Below are 21763 nucleotides of genomic sequence, written 5' to 3'. Positions count from 1 at the left end.
ATAATTGCTGATAATCGCAAGATCGATATTGAATCTGCTAGACACCTTGGTTAGCACCCCGTTCGTGTGTCCGCTCAACCTGATACGAACAGCATGAAGCGGTCCGAGAACGTGGGCCTCACACTAACAGACTAGCAGGTCAAGCCATGAAACAGGTAAGATCCAACACAATAAGGGTGCGCTTGACTGGGAGCCCATTGCTAAGCTTACCGCCGGGCTGTACCAAAGCTCAGTGGCCTTAAACCGCTTACACGCTCTTTACGCCACGGGCTCCAGTCATCGGGCTTCTCGGCCGAGGTTCGGTACGTAACTTCTTCCCAGGGCAGAGATGCGACGGTTCGTAGACCCTTTAATTGGTAACAGAAGCGCGACTAGGAGTTCTCACCGTATATATGCGCTCACAAGGACTTGTTGACTTCGGGCAATGCACATTGGGCAACACAGACTGCACCACAGACGTCTATTCTCTGCGCACTTTCGTCACGAGGCTATCACTCCCATGAAATCAATAGGACCGCAATGATCGCTTTTGACCAGATTTCAATGGCCTTGATTCCCGTTGCACTTGCCGTCGGTCACCAAATAATCATACAGCCGTCTATCGTACGCATTGTATACTTATATGGCGGAAAGCCAGTCATCCGAGCCGCCTGTCTTATACGGACATGCTTGACATGAGGTAGCGAAAGGTTCCCTCGAGTATATACACGATGACAAGCCAGCTCAGCAGCCGGGTGCGGGCAGCGCACCGTCTCCAGTTGCCGTGTTAAACAAGTCCAGCTCAGCCTTGCGGCGGCGAGTAAGGCCAGGCAGGACCTGACCGCCGGCCTTGTTCCACTTCGGCAGCTCGATGGGGACAATGTCGCCAGGGGCGCGTCCTGCGTTGAGACCCTTGATGAGGTCTGAGCTGCGCGTCTGCGGGCAGCCAATGTTAAAGGCCCAGCTCACGAGCGCGCCGTACTGGTTGGCGTTGAGCGTCACTGCCTGCGCAGTTGACATGGTGATGCAAGTCTCAGCGACCTAGGTCCCATCGTTGTTAGCTGTGTCTGCAATACATAAAACAAGTCATTACGTAGCTACTTACAGCCAGGTCATCACTGAGGAGCTTCTTGCCGTTCTCAACCGACAGCGGGATCGGGTACTTGACCTCGGCACACCCAGCCTGCTGGCAGAGATGGCCGTAGCCGACGGTGTCTTTGCCGACGGGATCCTTGTCTGTTGCCGTCAGCCGCGTATCCCCGTTTTGCCGTCTGGAGTTCACTTACAAACGTTAGGATTGAAGCCCTCAAACTCGGCGACAAGATCGATGGATGGCTGGTTGGCCTTGGGCGCGGCGCAGCCCTGGACACCCGAGGCAATACCCAGGAGGGTGACAACGGCAGTCTGAGTGGAAATTTGAACCATTTTAGCGGTCGTTCTTAGGTGCAAGTTGATAAAGTCAAGCGGTGTTGGGCGGGGCTGTGTAATCGCTGTTTGTGCTGTCTTTAGTGGTGCTCTATTAGATGTCGTCGAGAAACGCACCCTGGGATCCTTTTATATAGACGATGGCGACAAGCTGAATTCTACCAAGTTATTTTTGTCCGTCTGCTTTGATCCTAATGCGTCTCGGTGAGCCAGCCTATTGAGTTAGAGCATCACCGTGTCCACGCCAGTCCTAACTATCCCCGCGTTGCAACATCAATTGAGGTCACATAGGCAGAGCGTTGCATCCGCCCACTGCGCAGCGCCGAGGCGCACGTTCCGAGTCGCATACCATATAGCGTGCTTATGCTGATCGTAGGCTGATCGAATCAATTTGGCACAGGCTTCGTGGCGAGGGCGGATCATCTGCTTTGCCGTCCACGGCAGAACAATCGGCCGGCCGGCAACTTGCTTACACCCGGCCGGAGGCGTCCAGCCCCTGAGCGGCCCCAGCAATCAGCCTCAGGGTCTTGGCTGCTGTCATCGCTCGAGCCCTGGGGAGAGCGCTCGGCATTTCCACATGCCCTGCGTCAGAGGCGCGGTAGTTGGATGACGCTTCTACTGATGGGACGTCAGAAGAGATACAGCTCCGAGGGTTTGCGGACGAGCTGAAAATCGCCATGATCGGCTGGTCGCACCCCGCTGATGGAATCTCATCTTTAGTTTCACGACTCGCTGCCTCTTAGCCAGAATTGGTGAAGCTCCGCGTCTTACTTCGTGCGTTGCGCCTGACTCTGAAGATACAAGAGTCTGCCCAACACGGCCGCCAGCTGGCTTACTTTCATGTTGTAATCGAGCCAGCCAAGGTAGAGTTCGCAGCTCATGTCAAACGAAAGCACTTGGTACATGGTCAAGGCAGTAGTCCTGTTCTGTCTCCTACTTTGTACACTTGTCAGCTCAGTAGCAGTCCTCCTGCCCTGACCATTGAGACCTTTAACAATGAGGAATGAGCTGCAATATAGCAGCTTTACTCAGAAACTCGCGGCCAAAATACAGTTTGAGCTATTCCTCTGCAAGTCTGAGCCCCCTCTGTCTCCCATCCTCTACTAGGGCTCAGCTGAGCCTACGAGGTATCCCATCTGCCCGATTATCCATCCGCCGATCTCTGTCTTAATCCACTGATGTACACTATTGTCCCCTTCTAGGCAAAACAATGCGCCCCTATCAATGTTTTCATGGCCCCCTCCAAAAATACCTTACCTCGTGGCAGCGCGGCGATCCTTCCGGGGTTCCCTACCGCCCGCCTGGAACATGAAACGATTGGCCCGCTGGCACTTAGTCGTCGTAGCGTTGCACCGCTCCGTCTCAGGCACACTTTACTATTTTTATCCGCCACCCCCTCAGACACCTCTTTGTCTTCTGTTTACTGAGGAGGATAGCTGAGCTGAGAAAAAGACGGCGGTGTCAACACCAACCCCAGCGGTTGTCGAATAAAGTTGCCTCCAGTCGTCAGATATAATCGCTGCCTAGTGACGACAGCTGCGGCTAGCAATATAGATGGGAACATACGAGATACGACCCGATTCGCACATACAGAGAGGCCCGACCTCAGCCCATGTTGACCGATTGACCGGCTCGGCGCATTTCCAAAGGCGAGACTGAGAGACAAGCTCACGTACTCCGTGAATGTGACGACCAGTTGGATAGCCTATAATGCCCCTCACACACATATGCATACGAGGGACAAGATGTTACGCATCAGCGATTTGCCTATCTGATACGACCTCCACCGCCACTCCACCGCCAAACCATCCCCTTGGAAACCTCCGCCGCCACTCCACCGCCAAACCGTCCCCTTTTGTCTTCTCGAGACTCATGAACCACGATGCTCTGAGGCCAAGCAAACCACTCAAAAGTAGATACTTAAATGTACCACATGGTCCCGCGGAAGAACTCTCGCTGGCGCATCTCCCCCTCAACCGGGCCATTCTTCTGATCGGGTCGTCCACCGAGCGCCAGTAGCTGTGGAGCCTCCGTGCCCTCCGGAATGCTTCCGATGGTTATGCCCTTCGCAACCTGGTCGCGAATCATCTCATGGCCTTTGGCACCGGCACGGAATCCTTCGCTGGTCGCCACGTTTTCATGGGCGCGAGCGCGGTTGCCAGCGAGATGGGCATAGTACACCGCAGGGTGGAGCGACACGGGTGTCGTCGAGCGTGCATACGAATAGCACTGATGGTAAATCATCTTTTGGAACTCGTTTACCGGCACGCCCATCTCATCCAAGATGACGTGGTAGTGCACAGGCCGAGCCGTGCCCTGAATCGCCACATGCGAGCAGAGATAGAAATCCCACATAAAAGGGTGGGTAACTTCCTTCTCGACAAGCGTTCCTGGAAGGGCATTGCTGTTTTTGTCACCACCCTGTTGGGGAAAGAACCGAATGTGGTGGCGCTTTGTAGCGACCACAACCGTGAACTTGGGGATTTCAAGGTTGGGGTTGGCCGGTTTGTTGTCACGGAAGTAGGCCTTTATTTCACCAATCTCACGGTGCAGAACCTTGGCGAATTGCCCCTCAGAAACACCATCTCGAAAGTAAATGATGTGTTTGGGGTAGGACCCCTCGTGTCCCGCCTGCCACTGCTTGCATAAGTTCTGCATCATGAAGCGGATGTTTGACGGACTGAGCACCTCAGTGCGGTAACCATTCGTCTCCACCATGGCAGCAAACCTGGTGGCATCGCGGTCCACATTCATTGTCATCGCCGCAGTCGAAGGCGCATTACTCCCAGGAGCCGTGTGTGAGATATCAGCGCCGATAATCATGGTCGGACGATCCTTGGGAAAATACGTCTGCGCAGTCTTCCACGGAGGCGTAGTGCGAGACGTTGCACCGCCAAGCTTCGCATTAACCTTCATGCAGACATTCGAATGGTACTGGCCGTTGTTGCGCTTGACGGCCTCACCGTTCACTACCTGCGTGAGGATGCCAAATCGGCAGTCTCCCGATTTCTTGAGCCGCTCGTAGTGGGGACTGTTCTTGTGCTGAACAACCACAAACAGCAGTTGCGTGTATCCGCGTGCACGGGTAACCTCTCCATGTGCCCAAGCCAGGGCCTCTGCTCCGTTGTACTTCATGTCCGCGGGAACGTTGAGAAGCATAGCGTCATTTGGGCACTTCCCGCCATGGCCCAAGAATGTCGACCGAAATGTCTTGGCAAAATTTTGGAGCTGCGGAAAATTGACACAGCCATCCATGACTATAAATCCCCAGTTCGCGAGCGGCGCTAAGTTCTGTCGCCAAAACTTCTTACCGCGGAGGTCCCAGCGGCCAGAAAATCTCGGATCGGCGTTGCCCTGGGAGAAATCGACACGAGGCGGGGCAATGATGCGAGCCTCTGTCTTCGCAAATGCTGTTTCGAACTTGACACCGTACTCTCTGAGGTAAGGGTCTTCTGCCTGCTTGAGCTTGGATGCGTGATGAACAATGTCCGCTTTGCGCTGTTGCGGACGGGTCACGGCCACTTTGATCATGGCAGCTGTCTGGTCTGGGTTGAGTTTGAACTGGTAACGCTGCATGGGCTCGAGAATGGCAAACTCCATGGGAAACCAGCCGGCTTTGCCAGCGAATATGAGGGGCAGGTTGGAGTATTTGAGATGGGCCTTGTACTTCTGCGCATAGTAGTTGGCAACCGATATCTCCTTTCCGTTGTACTCAAATGTGACGTTCTTGGCGTTGCCTCCCTCGGCTCCATATTTCTGATCAAAGGCGAAGTCCTGAATGGTAAAGACCTTTTCCCGGTCTTTGCGATTCGGATGGTCGACCCTGAACCGAAGGCGTCGCATCTTCCGGAGTTGTTTGAAGGCATCCGAAGATGCCCATACACCAGTGTTGTGCTTGACCGGCCAAAACTCCCTGGCCATGGTTATGGGCGTCAGCGAGCCCCATCTCCTCCGATCGCAGGATGCGAGGAATTGGAGGACAACAGTGTCCAGGCTTTCTGGTCCAAGCCAGAAGCAAGTGTTGGCCACGTCGCAATTGAGCGCGAGTCCCATTCCACCCTGGGCCAGATTGTTGACCATTCGAATTGAGGCGTAGGCGCCTTTGTGTACAACAATTGTCGATCCTCCTCCGGTGAGAGGTTGGCCTCGCTCCGAGACCTCGTAGAAGTTGCGTTTGATCGAAAGCAATTTCTGCGACGGATATTGTCGAATCAAGTGGTCCAAGAAGTTCATTGCTTGGAGGACATTATTGTCGAAAGACGCCTTCTTTTGAAGGTATGTCTGGATGGAATTCATGTTCACCGTGATGGTTTGCCGAATCATGACAAGAAATTGGCCGCCCTCACGCGGGCGAGCGCCAGGTGGACGCTTGCCGTCATCCAGGTCGACGGTAAATCGCAGTTCGCCGCGATCCACGTATGTGCTGGACCATGCCAGCTTCTTGCCGTCGAAAATCCACATGTGGTATTTGTATGGCGCGAGTGCCTTCTTCGTCGTTTCGTGGGTCCATACTTTCTTCAAAATGACGTTTTTCTTCTCATGGTCGGGAGAGATTGTCACCTGGTGAAATGTTAGTCTCCTTTGCTTACTCGAGGCGCGGGTGTGGATACGTACATCGTACTGATAGATCGTCTTGGTGAAGTCCAAGGACTTGAGGCGATACTGGTTGACCTCAACCTGGGCAGGCTTGCCCTCCGTGTTGTACTTGTTATTTCTCAGTGTGAACTGAGACTTGGCAGTGTCCGGAACGTAAGCATCAGGTGGAAGCTCGACACGAGTGTTTCCCCTGTCTTCGGCCTTTGCGGACTTGGCCGGGTCGAAACCCATGCCTGCGGTCCATCCTGTCGCTGGGGCCTTGCCTGTGGCAGATCGGGCAGGCGACGCAGAACGGCTTCCGGTGGCAGAGCCGTGAGGAGACGCTCGGCGGCTTGGGCCCCCAGAGCCGCCTCCTCCAGATGGAGCGGGAGATCGGCCCCGATCAGACATCCTGTCGGACTAATGCCTCTGGTCAGTGTCTTGAGATTGAGCAGTGGAAACGGATTTCGAAAGCAAATCAAGACATGTGCTCTTAGGGATTTTAAAAATCGGCTTTCCTCCAATGGTGGATACAGATAGAGAGCAGGTATTATGACCGTAAGGGAGAGGTGCTCATGGTATCAGACCCCGGTGCACGAGACTCCCGCGTATCCTCTGGGGTGCACGCAGAGCCGCACCAAGGCGGACCTATTGAAAGTATAGATGGACGTACCTAATCAGAAGTCGAGGGTGTTCGCTTCAATAAGCCACTAGCAAACGCTGGTGTAACTTCGCTAGCGTTTAGGTCGGATCCGTTGGAGTTGATGGAGAGAGACCTTCACAGGTTCTCGTGCCTGTAGGTTGGAGTTAGCCCAGTAGCCGTAGGGTGCGAGTGGAAGTGCGAGTGGGCAAGAACGCGCGATTCGAGGACAGGAGGGAGGTGCAAACGGAGCTGCCAAGACACTGCAGCTTCCTGACAGGCGGCTACAGAGGCAAGACCCGAACAAAATACGGCGCAGGAAGCTACCCGACAAGGCTTTGGAATTTGCGAAGCCACGGGGCATGACGGGGGTGACGATGAGGCCGATTGAAACGACTGCAACTTACCTTGATTGTGATGCCTGACGCGCTTGAAGCCGTGGGCCGGGCAGTTGGGGGCGCAGGAGGCCGCGATGCTGTGTGAAGATGAAGAGGGAAAAAAGAAAGGGAAGGAGGAAAGGAGCAAAGAGGTGCTTTTATAGGCGAGGGTGAGGTGGCCCGGCAGGCTATTCAGGCAGGCAGGCCGCACACGCAGCAGGAGAGGCGGCCGGGCAACGCAGCAACTGCTGTTCACGAGCACCTACTAAGTAATGAACATCAACTCTCAGTGGCCCAGAGTGCATTAGGCGAGATTCTGCGCTGTAGATGGAGATAACACCAGACGAGAGAGTGCAGGCCTCTCTGGGCTGCCATCTCCTGAGGCGAGTCCCAGTAGACACTCCACGTGCACTGCGCAGCAGCAGCTCCAGGTCAGCCTCATATACAATGAGATGGCGGGTTCGTCTCTCCGAATCCTGGGTAGACGGCCATTAGGCCGTCCGGCATGGCGCGGGCTGCGTGTGTTTATCGACCGTGGCCGCATCGCGACTTGACATGTCATCACACCAAATATAACGCTTATAGCATTAACCAGGCTGCAGAACGGTACGTGGGATTCTCGCTATCTACCAGGTGCAGAGCTGAGGTGTTTGCTACCATCGAGCCACTCGTCAGCTGTTCCTCAGACCCGACTAGTTCAACAGAGTGCATCTACCGCTTTCCGCAATAAGACAGGCGGTTGGCGATTATGCAACGGTCATCCGCCTTGGCACGCCCCCCTCCCTCCGCAGTTCGTAGTGATGCGGCTGCTACTTCATCGGCAGAGGCCAAGTAAAATACAGTGTGGCAGCCAGCCTAGATCCGGGCCCCCTTCATCTACCAAACGCCTTGCGAGATGCTTGACATGCAAAAGCCACTAGAGCCTCCCCAACCCATGAAACATCTGCCACTCACTGAAAACGATAGCCACCGCCGTATTGTCCCGCGGGCGCGCCATAGCCTCCTGCCGCCGGCGGCCAGGCCACCGCCGGCGCTCCGCCGTCAGGAGGCGCGTACGGGTTTGTGGCGAACGCCCCTCCACTCTCCGTCCTAAGGGGTGAGTTGCGGTAGCCACCGGCGGTAGACGCGACGCGTCCATACGGGCTTAGAGGCCTGTTGCCGTAATCTCCCGAAGTCTGCCTCGCGTGACCCTGGGGCAACGGTCGATATTGCCCACCGGTTTTGGCCCGCCAGGTGCTGTAGTCCGGCAGCTGCGTGTCGCGGAGCAGCGACACCATGGCTGTCGCGTTTAGTCGCGGCGCATCGTAGCTGTGGGCTGGTGGCATGATGCCCAGCAGGAACGTAATGTCTCGGTGGAGAGCAGACGTCTGGTTGCGGCGCTGCTGGTCAAGGCGTCTGCCTGCAGCACCCTTGAGCGGAGACACGCCTCTAGCAAGCCGCTTGGGAGGGTTAAGCTCTTCTTCGTCAATCCCAAAGGGTCGCTTCGGCGACGCCGTCGCTCGTACATACTGCGGCCGAGGGCTCTGTTCCTGTCGAACGGGTGCGACACTGTTGCGAACCGAGGGCGGGCGCTCGATGATGGGAACGATCTGCTTGGGGCGCATTTGCACCGCCTTGGAGATGATGATCGGCGCCGCAATGGGATCGAACTTGTCAGACGAGTATCGGGCAGTAAAATAGCTCAGCTTGGGGTCCTCAGGAAAGAGTTCGGCCATCCTCTCTTCGAGCTTGGAGATCTGCGAGAGTTCGCCGTACTGGGACTCGTATTTGTGAAAGTAAGCGTACAGAGCCTTCGCCTTGGCGAGCGTCTCCGGTTTCGATACCAGACGGTTGGCGCAAGTTTCAAAGACGACACGCGCATCTGCAAGGTTAGAAAAGAGCCATAAAAAGGAAGGCGGAAACTCACTCGTTGTGTCGTCTCTTGCGTGGAGGTACTTGATGTATTCAATCATGAAGTTCTCATCATTCGGGAAAAGACGGGAGCCACGCTCGAAAATCTTGGCACCGACAGGGTCCTTGTACACGACAGATTCAAGCAGGGCAACCGCAACATAGACGTCACTGGTGAGACGGCCCTTCTGCCGGGCGTCAGTAAATACCTTGCGCAGGCCGCCTTCGGTCTGGTTGCCTTTGCCTTGAATGCGACGCATGGCACGGGCCATGGCGATCCAGACGTAAGAGATGGTGCGAGAAAGCAGTTGGGACTCGGCCGCGTATGCGTTTTGAATAGCCAGAATGCGTTGCTCCGTTGGTGACAACTTGGGCTTCTTCGCCTCCTCGTCATCATCCTCGTCATCCTCGATAGATTCATGCACCGGCGGTTCCGACAAGGCTGCCTGCTTAAGCGTGCTGACCTCAAACTTCTCACGCTCCTTGACCTTGTCGCCCATCTTGTAGAGCGTGTCGAGGACTGTGTCAAAAGGCTGCCGCACTGCCTTGGCGTACTCTGACCGGTCCCCTTCTTTCTCGGGGTAATTCTTCTCGATATGGTCCGCATGTTTCAACGCCAGAAGAACGCTCTCGGGGTTGGCCGCAATGCCCTGTAGCAGCAGCTCAGTGCCTACTGGTTTTCCGTCGTTGTCCCGCACGTCGTTTTCCAGGCACCAGGCGGCTGCGTCAACCCAGATTTCAGGCCAGAATCGGAGAGCCATCAGAGCTTGTTTATAGCAGTAGAGCACCCTTTGTCTGAAAGCCGGGGGTTCATCATCTTTGAGGACCAGGGGGTCGTCCTTCTCCCACGCTATCCACTTCTTCCACATTTCGACCTGGGTCCTGAAGTCTTCGTCCCCGTCGAATCCAGGCGCTGGAGGGAGTCGTGGCAGATTCGTGCGCTTCAGAGTGCGCATCATGTTGTCCAGGGCAATATTGGCGCTCTTTGCGGACATGTATCCTGGCGAGCGTTCCTGGATAAACTTGCGCCCCTGTGGAGTGTCAGCAGGCTTGCGAGAGGAGAGGGTGAGTGGTGCAACATACCGTAACTTTATTAAGACCCATCTCAAACTGATCATACTCCTTCCACAAGTTGTTGACTGTCAACATGGGCACGTTGATAGCGCGCTGGTAGGCCTTTCGAAGTTGGTCCATCTTCTGCTGATCCTGCCACCCAGTGCCACCGACCTGACCGGGCCCGCTCTTGACAAAATTGACATAGTCTTGCCAGATGTTACCAGAGTCACGGTCGCATCCAATGTTGTCAATGACAAAGTCGTACGACTGAGCAACGGTACGGCGGGCCTGGCCGGTGGGATCATTGGTGAGGTCATTGCGGCGCCTAATGTAGTTGAGGTACAGCGTCCACAGCTTGACGTTCAGCACGGTCATGAGACTCTTTCCGAACAACCGTTCTGCTTCCATGAAATTGTCGTGGCCGAGCTCCATCTCAATCCACTCCACCCAAATGTCGGCCTAGTAGTCTCCCCGTCAGCAATTCGACTGGTTTTTGCGGGGACCATTCACTTACAGCCTGGGGAAACACATCCAGGAACCTGCCATATGTGCTTCGAAGGTTATCTAACCGGCCTCTGCGCTTGTGATCGGCTATGAGGTTCAGCCAAGCATCCATGTCTCCACGCGGGTCCTCTTTAATGCGAGCTTCGAGAAGCGCGCCAGGGTCAAGGCTGGCCATGCCAGGTGGATGGGATGGGCCGCCGCTCGCGGGTGCCGGGGATGCGCCATTTTTGATCGAACTATTCCCGGCAGCTCCATGGTCGGGGGTCGATACGCCTTCCTGAGCATTATTGTCGTCGTCGTCATCATCATCATCATCGGAGACCTCGACCAGAAAGCCGCCCGCCATCTTGGGTTTGGACGCTGCCGGTCGTTGTGATGGTGTTGCAGAAGCGGCCTTGTCTGGTTCGGCGTTCGTTTCGAATGCAATGGACTCTGGATCGTAGTCCCCGCCATCGTCCGCGTCGTCCTCTTGGTCTTCCCCATCTTCGGCCGCATCATCTGGCACGTGGGAGTCTTGCGCGGAGTCTTCGACTTGTTCTTCGCTATGCTCGATCTGAGGATCACCTGCACCATCATATCCCTCCTCACCCCATGTCACCTCTTCAGAAGCCATCTCGCTGAGTACTCGCTGATAGGTCTCGTGTGGCTTGGGGTGGGTTTCCTGCGAGATGGGTGTCTCCCTGACCCTGCAGCACCCTCAAGCACGTTGACTGTAGTCGGACAGCGTGATGTGTCGTGGATGGCGTCTGGCTGCCTACTGACTTAGCATTGCTTGAAACAAGGGGAATGCGCGGCGCGGCGGTGATCTGGCGCCGCGCTTCGCATGTAACTGACCTCGACGTGACGGGCAAGGCTGGGGGTGAGACCTCCTCACCGTCGCGCATTCAGGTACGAAGTCCCCGACACGATATTGCAAATGTGAATAATTTTGGGCCAGACAAGCCGATGATTTTTTTTGATGCCGTTGATGCCGGGCATACAAAGGTCGGCGAATCAACGTTGCTCCGGGTTTGGTCAAAGGCAGGGCGGCGCTGGTGGCAATGAGCAGCAAGCCGGCAAGCTCTGTCGCGATCTCGCCGACACCCGGCAGAACATAGGATTCGGCTTAGCGCACATCAGGCGGTGAGCCCATGGGTCGACGTCTACCAGGTACCCACGTTCCAGGAGCCCGTGTCCCAATCGCCCCGACCCCCCCCCCTAGCAGAGTCCCCCTCCAGTGCTGCCACCAAAGTCCGACGCGTTCACCCAGCCGGCCAGTGGCGCATGACAGAACCTCTCAACGCGGTCGTGGCCAAAAAGCGCGTCCCACCACCACGGCAACCGTGACGCTCCATCCCTCGCTCCTGCTCTCTCCCTCCATCGCTTTATCCATCCTCGCCAGCCTCCCGCTTTCACCGCTTTCTCCTCTCTTGCACCCACATAAACAGACACATCCCTCGCAACATTATCACGCGCCCGCCACATCTATCCAAACACTGTCAAGCCTACGTTCTTGCGACGTGCGATAACGCGCACCTGTCCCAATCCCGAAGCCGACTGCACAGTGCCTGCCCGAGCCACAACAAAAAGCCAATCCCCGTGAATCGTCAGGAACCCCAAGCCAGGCACGCGCCTCACCACCACCAAGATGTCGGTCGTCTCGCTCCTAGGCGTCAAGGTTCTCAACAACCCCGCCAAATTCACCGACAAGTACGAGTTCGAGATTACCTTTGAGTGCCTCGAGGCTCTGGAGAAGGGTGAGTGGCAATTTTTCATTCGTAGGCGCTTCCCTACTGACTGGCCTAGATCTGGAATGGAAACTTACCTACGTCGGCTCTGCCACCTCGTAAGTTGCCCCCTCAAGCTGCACTGCTTCTCTCTCTAATGGCTCGCAGCGACCAATACGACCAGGAGCTCGACTCATTGCTAGTTGGACCCGTGCCCGTCGGCGTCAACAAGTTTATCTTTGAGGCAGATGCCCCCAGCACATCACGCATTCCCGATGCCGACATCCTTGGCGTGACGGTGATTCTCCTAACTTGTGCCTACGATGGCCGCGAGTTTGTGCGCGTGGGATACTATGTCAACAATGAGTACGATTCGGAGGAGCTGAACGCGGAGCCTCCCGCCAAGCCCATCGTGGAACGTGTGAAGCGCAACGTGCTGGCTGAGAAGCCCCGCGTGACTCGGTTTGCCATTAAGTGGTACGTGGCCCGTCATGGTCACAACCCTGGCGAGGTAACTGATGGATTACTAGGGATTCCGAGGCTTCTGCCCCTGCCGAGTTCCCACCCGAGCAGCCCGAGGCCGACCTCGTCGCCGACGGTGAAGATTATGGCGCAGAGGAAGCCGACGAGGAGGCAGCCGAAGACTCTGCCGAGGTCAAGGCTGTCGGCGACGACGCCGAGATGGCGGGCGTCGAGCAGGAGCAGGCTAACGGCCACGAGAACGGCCAGGATGAGGACGAGATGTCCGAGGACGGCAGCGTCGACATTGAGGGCGAGAGCGAAGATGAGCTCGAGGAGGAAGACGGCGAAGGAGAGGGAGAGGGTGAAGGCAGCGAAGACGATGCCATGGAGGTTGACGAGGCGGAGAAGCCGGCGGATGCGGCCTCGTCCAAGCCCGTTTCGGTCGCCTCGTAGTTGGGTCCCGATTGCATCAGGGCGAGGAAGGGTGGCCCCCGCTGGAGGACGGTGTTCCCTGGCGTATGGGCTCGGCTAAACTAATGCCCAGGATGGCTCTCCATGGCATTGTGTCTGCCAGGCTTTCACTTGGAGTTACGAGGACTACGAAGGATGATGATATCCAGGGAGGCAGAGTTGGTCGGTTTGGCGAAGAAGGCGATGCGGTTTGAGTACAGTATATTTCGATTGATGCACAATACAGACCCGCAGTACATATGTTACCAAGGGGAGGAGGATGTCTGCACGGGAGTGAGTGTTCACGTCGAGGCGGGCTGGACATGTCACGGGACAGGTGATTGATGCGCGCCTGGTGCTTCGGGAGGGTCCTGGAGGCGTTTGCGGGCTGGTGGGTGCCAGCCAGGCAAGCTTGCCAACTGGCGACGTCGAGATAAAGCCGTGGCTGTTTCCGAGGCTGCAGGAGCTGTGACCCATTGGTGCCCGCCCGGCGCTGACAAGATTCCATTTCTAGCATGCTTCCAGATGCCTACCCTGCTCCGCTGGGACGCTAATTTCCATCGCTGCAAGCTCGTCCTTCCGCGACAGCGGAAACAAACGACCTTGATGAGTGGGCGTCGTCGGGGCAGCGCCTCCCGCGTCCAACCGCGAGGAGCCGACGGGAAGCCATCCATTTTCGACAGTGGACGCCTCATCCTAGGGAGTCGACGATCCGTCAGCCCTGGCGGCGTTCGGTCGTCGGGTGCGGTTTAGCCCGTGCCAATGCAGCGTTATGGCAAGCCCGCATGTTATAGCATGCTAGTCAAGGTGTGCTTACACCACTCTCACCAGGCATGGAGGGGCGCGTCACCCAGGCTGCAGGCGAGCGGAGGTGCCGCCACGTGCATATTGGGTGACGCAGCGCCGCCAAGCGTGAGGCGACGCATCCTGGCTAAAGCGGACAAACGTCAGCATCCATTGGGAGGTTTGGGCCCTTGCCTTGCGTGTTACCGAGGTCTCGATTCAGCCGCATCTTGGGGTAAGAGGCCGATCTGTACAAAGAATGGCCGCGCATATGCACGCTTGGTCCCAAACCAGTGAGGCGGTTGCTGCAGACGACCAGGAAGTCCTACATCCAAGTCTTACATTATGGCTCAGAAATAGCGCCCGCCCGCCGTACCTGTTCGTTCATCAACGAATGCTCCCCCATGAGTATAATCGCCTCGCCACGACCGATGCAAACGTAGTTGACTCGGACGGAGATTCATGACCACATGGCAACAGGCCCAGGCTTACCCCCACAAAACCTCGAGGAGCTCATCAGGGCCGTCGAAGCCACACACGAACAATACGTTCGCAGCCTGCGCAGTCTTCACGATGGCCTCGGGGCGGGCGGCAATGGCATCGTCAACCCTAACCACATCTCCCACGCCACTGCTCATACCGCCGCCGGCGGGGGAGGTGGCGGCAACAGCAGCAATATTGGCACTCACGCCGCGGCGCGCAGGGAGCGAGACAGAGCCGACAGCCGAAGCAGCACCATCCCGCTGGCCATGACGCCGCCGCTCCGTGCCTTCACCACCTTCAGCAACCCGCCCACGAGCTTCGGCAGCGACAGCAGCCTCGCCGTGGGCTCCGGAAGCGGCACCGCCATCCAGTTCAGCCAGCCGAGCAGCCTCCCGCGCCTCCGCCGGTCCACGCTCGAGGCCACGGCCGAGCGCCCCGTGTCGCTCTGTCCGTCACCACGGCCGCTTCTGCCGCTGACGCCTGTCCCCAACTCGGACCCCCACCAGCACCATGATTTCTCCATCATCGCGGACGAGGACATCGCCTTCATCCCCTTGCTCGATGCGTCGAGCAGCAGCGGCTCGGCTGGCCCTCCCGTACCACCGGCGCCCTCCTCTGTCGTCACCAATGAGCCCGACGTTATCCTCGTCCCGCGAGGCTACCAGCGGCACTGCCTCACGCCCATGGCCTTCTCCGACGACATGCTCATGCGTCATCTGCGCGACCCGTGCCTCGTGGGCGACGCCAGCGGCGAAGAAGACGTCGCAAGGGTGCCCCTCGCGCAGGTCCTTGAGGAGGCGACGCGGCGGTGGGGCGACATGAGCAACCCGGCCATGTCGTTTCGTGATTTCGCCACGGCTGAGCGCGAAAGCTACATGAACACGACGTTTGAGGTGTATGATATCATGGAGGATTCGTCGGCGGTCAGAGTGGGCGTCGATGCGGACGCATTCGCCGGCGGAGGCGGCGCGGCCTTGGGGACGCGTTACGGAGGAGACGGGGTGCCGTACGAGACGACAGATGGCATCGTGGATGCCTCGACTGTGTGGGAAGTTATTAAGGACGTCAATCTGGATGGAGACGCCGTCGGCCGTATCACGTATGTCCAGCGCTGCCATCACTATGCATGTGCGCTCATCCCATAGCCTTGTGTCACTGATCGTTGCTAGCATCGTCCAAGAGCCCTCGCCGCTCATCCTCGCCGCCCTCCATCTCACCATGTCACCGCACTTCGACATGTCCGAGCTGCTGAGCAACCTCGTCTCTGAGACGCCCAACCGCGGCCGCACTCACGCCTTCATGCATCGCGCGTTCGAGCGGCCACCCTCACCGATATCCCAGTCCCAGTCCCTGGCCCAGCCCAGCCTCCTCGAAACGCCTCCCATCGGCGCGCCGCCCATCCCAGAGCCCGTCTCCTCGTTCGCACACTTGCGCCAGCGATCCTTCTTCTTCGTCTTCAAGTACTACACCTCTGTCGGGGAGCGCCTCGAGCCCGCGCCCTGGCAGCGCTACGACAAGCGGCCTGTGGACAAGCGCCTGGGTGACCACATCGACATCGCCGAGTGCAGCTCCGTGCTCGGCCTGTCGCTCGGCGGCGCGCCCACCAAGCCGCTGCGCATGCGTTCACGGAGGGAGCGCGTGAGGGAGGGCTTTCTGTTCGACACGTTTGGCCCTTGGCATATCCTCAGCATTCAGTCCTTCCCCGACGACCAGCACACGGTGCGCGGCGAAGACTTTCAGCTCAAGAGCTTCTACAACGGACCGTACGCCTTTCTCGACCTCCTGATTACTGAGTATCGGGATGCCGGCAAGCGTAACTTGATTCTTCACGACCGCATCACCAAACTCATTACACCCCCAGTAAGTTCCATCCTCTCAGCAACGACTGACCCATACCCCTGGACGCGACCCGTTCTGACCGCGCCCAGACCGAGTTCATGTTTGACCGGCGCCTCCGCGACAAGCTTCTGTTCGAGGACAAGCACTTCACTTACATTCGTCGCTACTTCTGGGCGTACAACACCCTTGCCGTCATCAACACGGGCATCAAGGCCATGGTGGCCGCCTATGCCGACACCTTCACCGATGAGTTCTGGGCCGGCACGCATCCGCTCCTTTGGCCGCACCCGGCCCCGGCCTCGTCCGAAGGCCTGGCCTACCGCGACAAGATGGCCGTCCTGCGCCGTGAGCTCGACAAGGTGGTCGCGGAGCTCGGTGAGGTGCTCCGTCGCAACGAGCGCACGCGCAAGGAGATTGAGAACTTGCGCGACCAGCTCTTCAGCGGGAGCTCCATCAAGGAGAGCAGGCGCGCCATCGACCAGGGCGACAATATCCAGATACTGACTATGATCAGCATGGTGTTTCTCCCCCTGACCTTTGTAACGGTAAGCAGCCCAAGCTTTTTGCCTCACCTCTCACCGCGCGTCCACCTGGTCCAGAAGTTGACATGAGCACGGCACGAGCGCAGTCCGTCTTCGGCATGACAGAGTTTACCATCCAGGTGACTGACTGGAGATTCGCTGTCACCATGGTCCTCGTATGCGTTCCCTTCATGATCATTGTGTTCCTCTTCCAAACACGCAGCTTTAGCCTCGTGTTTCGCAAGGTCGCCACGGCCGGCTCGTACGTCGCCTCGCTGCCCCTCACAGCGCTCGCCTCGCGCCGGCCGCAGGACGGTGCGCCAGACCAGCACCAGCACCAACCGCCGCCCCGGCGAAGAGGCAGGCACAGGCTCGTCACCACCGCGGTGGAGGGCCGTGCTGGAACACGCTCAGCAAACTGGCGGTCGTGGCTCTGGCCGGGACAGAAAAAAGTCGTCGTGACTACGGACGACGTGAACTTGGGCAAGGTGTGAGCTCGCAGTGTATTCTGAGAGGAGGGAGCGAAGGAGAGACATGGCACGGGTGCACCTGTATGATTCGAAACGCTCTTTGTACGATTTATTACATGGCAGAAACTTAGGAGCACATCACGAGACACGGCCTTGCGAGCAGCATTTGGATAGCAGTAGATAGGAGAGTACCCCAGACGAGGACTTTGTATCGTACAGTGAACTGCAAACTCCTAGCAAATAGTTGTTTTTCAACACTCAGCATCCGCGGATCGGCGCCAGCCTCGCCCTTCGACCCGGTGCTACGGGTCAAACAGCGTAATCCATGCTCAAATACTCAAGACACTGAGCCGACCCAAGCAAAACATGTAACCGCATTAAAGAAAACAAAACCGCATCGTCATTGGCCGTCACTACCATCCAAGCAACCGACGAGTCGGGTCCCACGTCCAACGTACCTGCGCGAGTCATTATCACTCGCAGACCGCAGGGGCAAAAAGAGAAAACAGCGCATAAACGAATTGAGACACATCCCGGCCCCTTTGCACACCGGGCCAGCCGTTGTCCTTGCTCCAGAGGCAGTCTCCGACTCCTGCCACAAAAGGCTATTACGTGATGGGTGGCTATGTAGCGGCGCACCTTGCCGACTTAAGAACGAAACAAAACAAAGTTGGCAGTCCTCCAATGTGTTCAACATGTGTCGAGGCAACGGTGCAAGCGATAAGGTGAAACGTGTCGTGGTATCAAGATGTTGTCCATAACGCCGGGGGTGCCTCGTGGAGATAGTCGTGGTACATGCGTGAAGTGCGTGTGGCATCGTCGAGTCGTTCTTACCACCCCTTCTTGCGGGCGAATCGCTTGTTGAGAAGGGCCAGCACCTTGGGCACGTTGAACTGGACGTATTCAAGGTCGAGTTCATCCTGGTTGTCCTTTTGCATCTCAAGAAGGTCATCGAGCTTGAGGTCCAGCTCCAGGAGGCCCCGGTTTCGACCTGAAATCGTTAACTTCGTCAGTCCCAGGTGGCCAGAGCGGCGACTTACCCTTGTAGTGAAGCGAGATCACAAACGTGCCGGGCAGAGGGCTCGTAAAGTTGAAGTAGATGTTTGCCCTTCTGTTATCTGGGACATTGCTCTTCTGGATCACGCCCTCCTTCTCCAGTTGCTGGTGTGTGAACTTGTACGGGCCGAGCACCTGCTGTTTCTGCTGCTTCCGTTTCGTTCCCTCGCTCTGAGAGCGCACGTTGTGCAAGTAGCTCTTGTACGTCTCCAGCTGGCCGACCAGGTAGGTGTTGTGGTCACGGATCGTCTTGTACACCTCCTCCAGTTTGGCCGTCTCGGCAATGACGCCCTCTTTGAGGGAGCCGAGGTGCTGTAGCTCCTGCTCCACTTCATCGCGCAGGAGGTCGAACTGGTCGCTCTTGTCAATGACGCCTAATTCCTGAAGCTGCGAGAGTAGTTCCATCGCCCGTATGCCCTTGCGAACCATGACGGCATCGTTGCGGCTTGTCGCTGCGGCGTCTGCGACTCGCTCGAGACGCAGAGGTCGCCGCAGAACCGCGCTGCTCTGAGGGATGGAGCGCATTATTTGCACAAAGATGGATTTGGCTTCCATAAAGAACACTTCCTCCTGCGTGATGTCCAGCGCGGCCGTCAGGTCATCGATTGCTGTTTCCCACCTGCTGAAAAGCGGCAAGTTGATTACCCTGTTCTCTTTGCGCGGCACCTGGGAGGGAGCCGGACCGAGCTCGGCGATGATGATGGCGAGGTGGGAGTTCTCGTCCCGACACATTTCTTGCTGGTGCTTGTCGATCAAAGAGTGCATGGCGTAGATCTCGTTGAGCGTGATATCAAGCTCCAGATCCTTCTTCGACAGCGCGACATAGTTGTCCATCTCGAGACTCTCGTAGAAGTCGCTGACCTCGCACAGGTCAAGCATGAACTTATTGATGCGGTCTTTGTTCTGTTGAATAAATGGCTGCAGCTTCGCCATGTACGGCTCCTTGGCGTACGAGGGCTTGTTGGCGAGATTCTGAAGCATCTTGGCAATGAGTGTGAGCGTCCGGCGTGGCCGCTCGGCAGGCGTTCCGTCAATCAGCATGTACGACTTGGGCGTCACAATGGCCGGGTTGATGAAGCGGAGGAAAAAGAAGCCGCCGATTAGGGTACAGATAACCTGGTCGTTCGCATCGGGGTATTTGCGCTTGGTGAGGCTGCGAATCTGCTTGCAGATCCAGCGAATGCCGTAAGGCGCCTCCTCCAAACCATCTATGATGGTCGTCAGAAAGCCATTGGCGATTTCGGTCAGCATTGTCAACCTGGGCTCTATGATGGCCTGAACCTGGTGGTTTTCGGCGGCTTGCTCAGCAGTTATGCCCTTGGGTAGGTGCGGTGGCAGTGTGCCGGTATCCTCCTCAATCTGCTCAATCATGCGCTCGTACACTTTCAGCGGGTTGATCTCGAGGTCCAGGTCCTTCAGCTCAATCAAGCTGTTGATTCTATCAGCCAGAACCGTCTTCAGGAAGCTCTGGCCAGGGCCTCGTCGAGTGTATGTCGTCATCATTCTCGACACGGGAGTGTTGGCCCTGAGAAGGGAGGAGTAGTCAGGCGTGTGGTCGAATTGAAACGTCAGGACAGACTGCGCAGGTCAGCAGGGCAATTCGGCAGCGGTTGGGGCGATGGCGGACCTGGAACATGGTGAGCAGGAGGTGCTCCTCACGGCTCTCGTACTGGTTACCGTAGATGGTAAACATGACGGTTTGCAGCAAAGAGTCGATCTCCGCCATCGACACGAGCCTGCAAAGGTGGGCAATATGTCGCGGCTCCGACTGGAGCAAGAACATCAAGTTGCCGTACTTTTGCGTCTTGTCGTCGTTGGGGAAGAAGCCCTCCTGCATATCGGTGGCATCCTCGAGGTGGCTCGCGACTTCATTTTGCTGCTGCGTGTCAGAGCGGTCCTAAAAACGTGGCGGGGACCACATACCTCTTCGAGAGCCATGCGGTTCTGGATTAACAGCGCGATACGCGAGTCGAGATACCGAACGTCCTTTTCGAGGACAAAATTCTTTTTGGATTGCGAAGATATCTTTGACTTAAGTTCTCGAAGCACTTTTTGGGCTGCATTCACCGGGTCAGCAACCAAGAGTGACGCCGTCAAGGCCGGTGAGGCGCACCTTTGGCCAGATCGTCCTCAATTTGCATCTCGCCCTCATTCGCCGACATGGACATGTAGAGCGCGGACATGGAATACCGCTTCGATTGACGCGCAGAGCGGGTGCCATCATAAGATGACATGGTGTTCTGGCGTGTCAGCGGCTGGAAAGACGACGAGGAGGCCGTCGAGGCCCGCGATGGTTGGAGCATGACGGGCATGGCGTGAGACCAGTGCGTTGATGAACAGTGGAAAGGGAGACGGGTCCCAACTGATGTTGCTCTGATTTACAGCCACCGTTAGATCCTGGCCCCTGCAACAGCTCAATCGCGTGGAAGCGGCCGCGCTGACGCTAGGATATGGTCAACCAGCAGAGCGAGCGGATATGAGTCGACTTGAGACCATTTATTCGTGTCGAAGCGGTGCTGGCGGGCGCAATGAAGGCTGACGAGACGATGCCGTGGCTTGAACGAGCCGCAGGAAATTCCCGTCGGCGTAACGGTGACAAGTCGGGCTGAGATTGAGGGGGGGGTCACGCCACAGCTACAACGGCGGCGAGGCCTGAAATGCGCAATCGCGACGCAGCAGCGCGGTCGAGGTATGGAGGAGATCCACCGGGTGGCAGGTGTCGTGACTGAAGCGTACTTTACGTCAGGTCGTGGATCTCGCCGTTAACGACAGCTCGGCGAGGGAGAGACTCGGTCTGCGCGCGGCGAGGCGGGTCGCTGTCGGCGGCGGGCTCGAAGGGGGCGCCGGGCTCGGGTAGCAGTCCGTGTCGGGCTCCCAAGGTGAATCGGGGCGGCGGCGGCGGCGCGCACTTGCGGCGTGCTGTTTGGTCTCGGAGTCGACGCAGGAATGGTGTTGCGAACGGTAGCGATGCAAGGAAATCGCGCGAGGCGGAGGTGAATTTGGCTGGCAGGGCAGGCGGCCGGCAGTTGGAGTGCGGGTGAGGGAGGGTTGTAACATGGGAAGAGACAACAGGAGGGGACGAGGAACTGGCTGCGTGAATGGAGGAGCGCCTGGCGGTGGGGAGGTGCTGGTGCTGGATGGGTCGCTGTCAGGACTCACAGAGGTACTAACCTACATCAGGGCCAGAACAGACCAAGGGAGGCAGAGGGGCACCCGAAGAGAGGAGGGGACGGAGATGGACGGAGGGACGGACAGATGGACAGGGGCAGCAGCGCTTTTCGGGCATGGCTCAAGCCCTGCTCCAGCACCAATCCAGGTCGCATCCAGAGCTGCTGGCTGTCCAGCATCGCTGCACTGGGCCTCCCCGTCTGGGCATTCTCCCCACCCGCCTGCGAGGTGGTGACCTCAGGCGCCTCCACCGCACCCACCCCGGCAGCGCAGGCCCTGGCCGGAAAGGCGACTCAGGATAGGTTAAGGCCAGTAAGGGTTTAAGCCAGGCACCCTCCCCAGGCCAAGGGGCTACGCCCAATGCAGGCAGGGCGCCCTC

General features: G+C 57.5%; 6 protein-coding genes across 7 annotated transcripts; 2 read left to right on the top strand and 4 right to left on the bottom strand.

Moving 5' to 3' along the window:
• Nucleotides 1–523: 523 nt before the first annotated feature.
• Nucleotides 524–1479, bottom strand: JDV02_004034 (Lysozyme). The gene is made up of 3 exons (XM_047985215.1): nucleotides 1266–1479; nucleotides 1085–1215; nucleotides 524–1020 (listed from the first exon to the last, which is right to left on the bottom strand). Exons 1-3 carry the CDS (start codon nucleotides 1402–1404, stop codon nucleotides 724–726), a joined length of 567 nt encoding a protein of 188 aa, XP_047841192.1. The 5' UTR covers nucleotides 1405–1479; the 3' UTR covers nucleotides 524–723.
• Nucleotides 1480–3241: 1762 nt separating this feature from the next.
• On the bottom strand, nucleotides 3242–6231 carry ago1 (Protein argonaute; the record flags this gene model as incomplete). The annotated part of the gene is made up of 2 exons (XM_047985214.1): nucleotides 3242–5964; nucleotides 6019–6231. The coding sequence occupies 2 exons, from the start codon at nucleotides 6229–6231 to the stop codon at nucleotides 3325–3327; spliced, it is 2853 nt and encodes a 950-aa protein (XP_047841191.1). The 3' UTR covers nucleotides 3242–3324.
• A 1551-nt stretch (nucleotides 6232–7782) lies between these two features.
• RNA14 (mRNA 3'-end-processing protein rna14) lies at nucleotides 7783–11258 on the bottom strand. The gene is made up of 4 exons (XM_047985213.1): nucleotides 10457–11258; nucleotides 9970–10401; nucleotides 8903–9917; nucleotides 7783–8857 (listed from the first exon to the last, which is right to left on the bottom strand). The coding sequence occupies exons 1-4, from the start codon at nucleotides 11057–11059 to the stop codon at nucleotides 7947–7949; spliced, it is 2961 nt and encodes a 986-aa protein (XP_047841190.1). The 5' UTR covers nucleotides 11060–11258; the 3' UTR covers nucleotides 7783–7946.
• Nucleotides 11259–11309: 51 nt separating this feature from the next.
• ASF1 (Histone chaperone asf1) lies at nucleotides 11310–13414 on the top strand. The gene is made up of 5 exons (XM_047985212.1): nucleotides 11310–11334; nucleotides 11384–12182; nucleotides 12232–12271; nucleotides 12321–12629; nucleotides 12683–13414. The coding sequence occupies exons 2-5, from the start codon at nucleotides 12074–12076 to the stop codon at nucleotides 13065–13067; spliced, it is 843 nt and encodes a 280-aa protein (XP_047841189.1). The 5' UTR covers nucleotides 11310–11334; nucleotides 11384–12073; the 3' UTR covers nucleotides 13068–13414.
• A 648-nt stretch (nucleotides 13415–14062) lies between these two features.
• JDV02_004030 (uncharacterized protein) lies at nucleotides 14063–17391 on the top strand. The gene is made up of 4 exons (XM_047985211.1): nucleotides 14063–15429; nucleotides 15500–16190; nucleotides 16259–16714; nucleotides 16798–17391. Exons 1-4 carry the CDS (start codon nucleotides 14318–14320, stop codon nucleotides 17182–17184), a joined length of 2646 nt encoding a protein of 881 aa, XP_047841188.1. The 5' UTR covers nucleotides 14063–14317; the 3' UTR covers nucleotides 17185–17391.
• Nucleotides 17321–21423, bottom strand: gap1 (RasGAP protein). Of its 2 annotated transcripts, XM_047985209.1 has the most exons (5): nucleotides 20330–21423; nucleotides 20140–20273; nucleotides 19844–20092; nucleotides 18201–19794; nucleotides 17321–18151 (listed from the first exon to the last, which is right to left on the bottom strand). In XM_047985209.1, exons 1-5 carry the CDS (start codon nucleotides 20526–20528, stop codon nucleotides 17991–17993), a joined length of 2337 nt encoding a protein of 778 aa, XP_047841186.1. In that variant the 5' UTR covers nucleotides 20529–21423; the 3' UTR covers nucleotides 17321–17990. The 2 variants fall into 2 exon arrangements, with proteins under 2 accessions (XP_047841186.1, XP_047841187.1); XM_047985210.1 differs by having other exon boundaries at nucleotides 20140–20330.
• Nucleotides 21424–21763: the final 340 nt, after the last annotated feature.

The sequence above is a fragment of the Purpureocillium takamizusanense genome, chromosome 3, assembly GCF_022605165.1.
Source record: "Purpureocillium takamizusanense chromosome 3, complete sequence".
NCBI classification, from domain to species: domain Eukaryota; kingdom Fungi; phylum Ascomycota; class Sordariomycetes; order Hypocreales; family Ophiocordycipitaceae; genus Purpureocillium; species Purpureocillium takamizusanense.
This window is presented reverse-complemented; position numbering and strand designations above follow the sequence as displayed.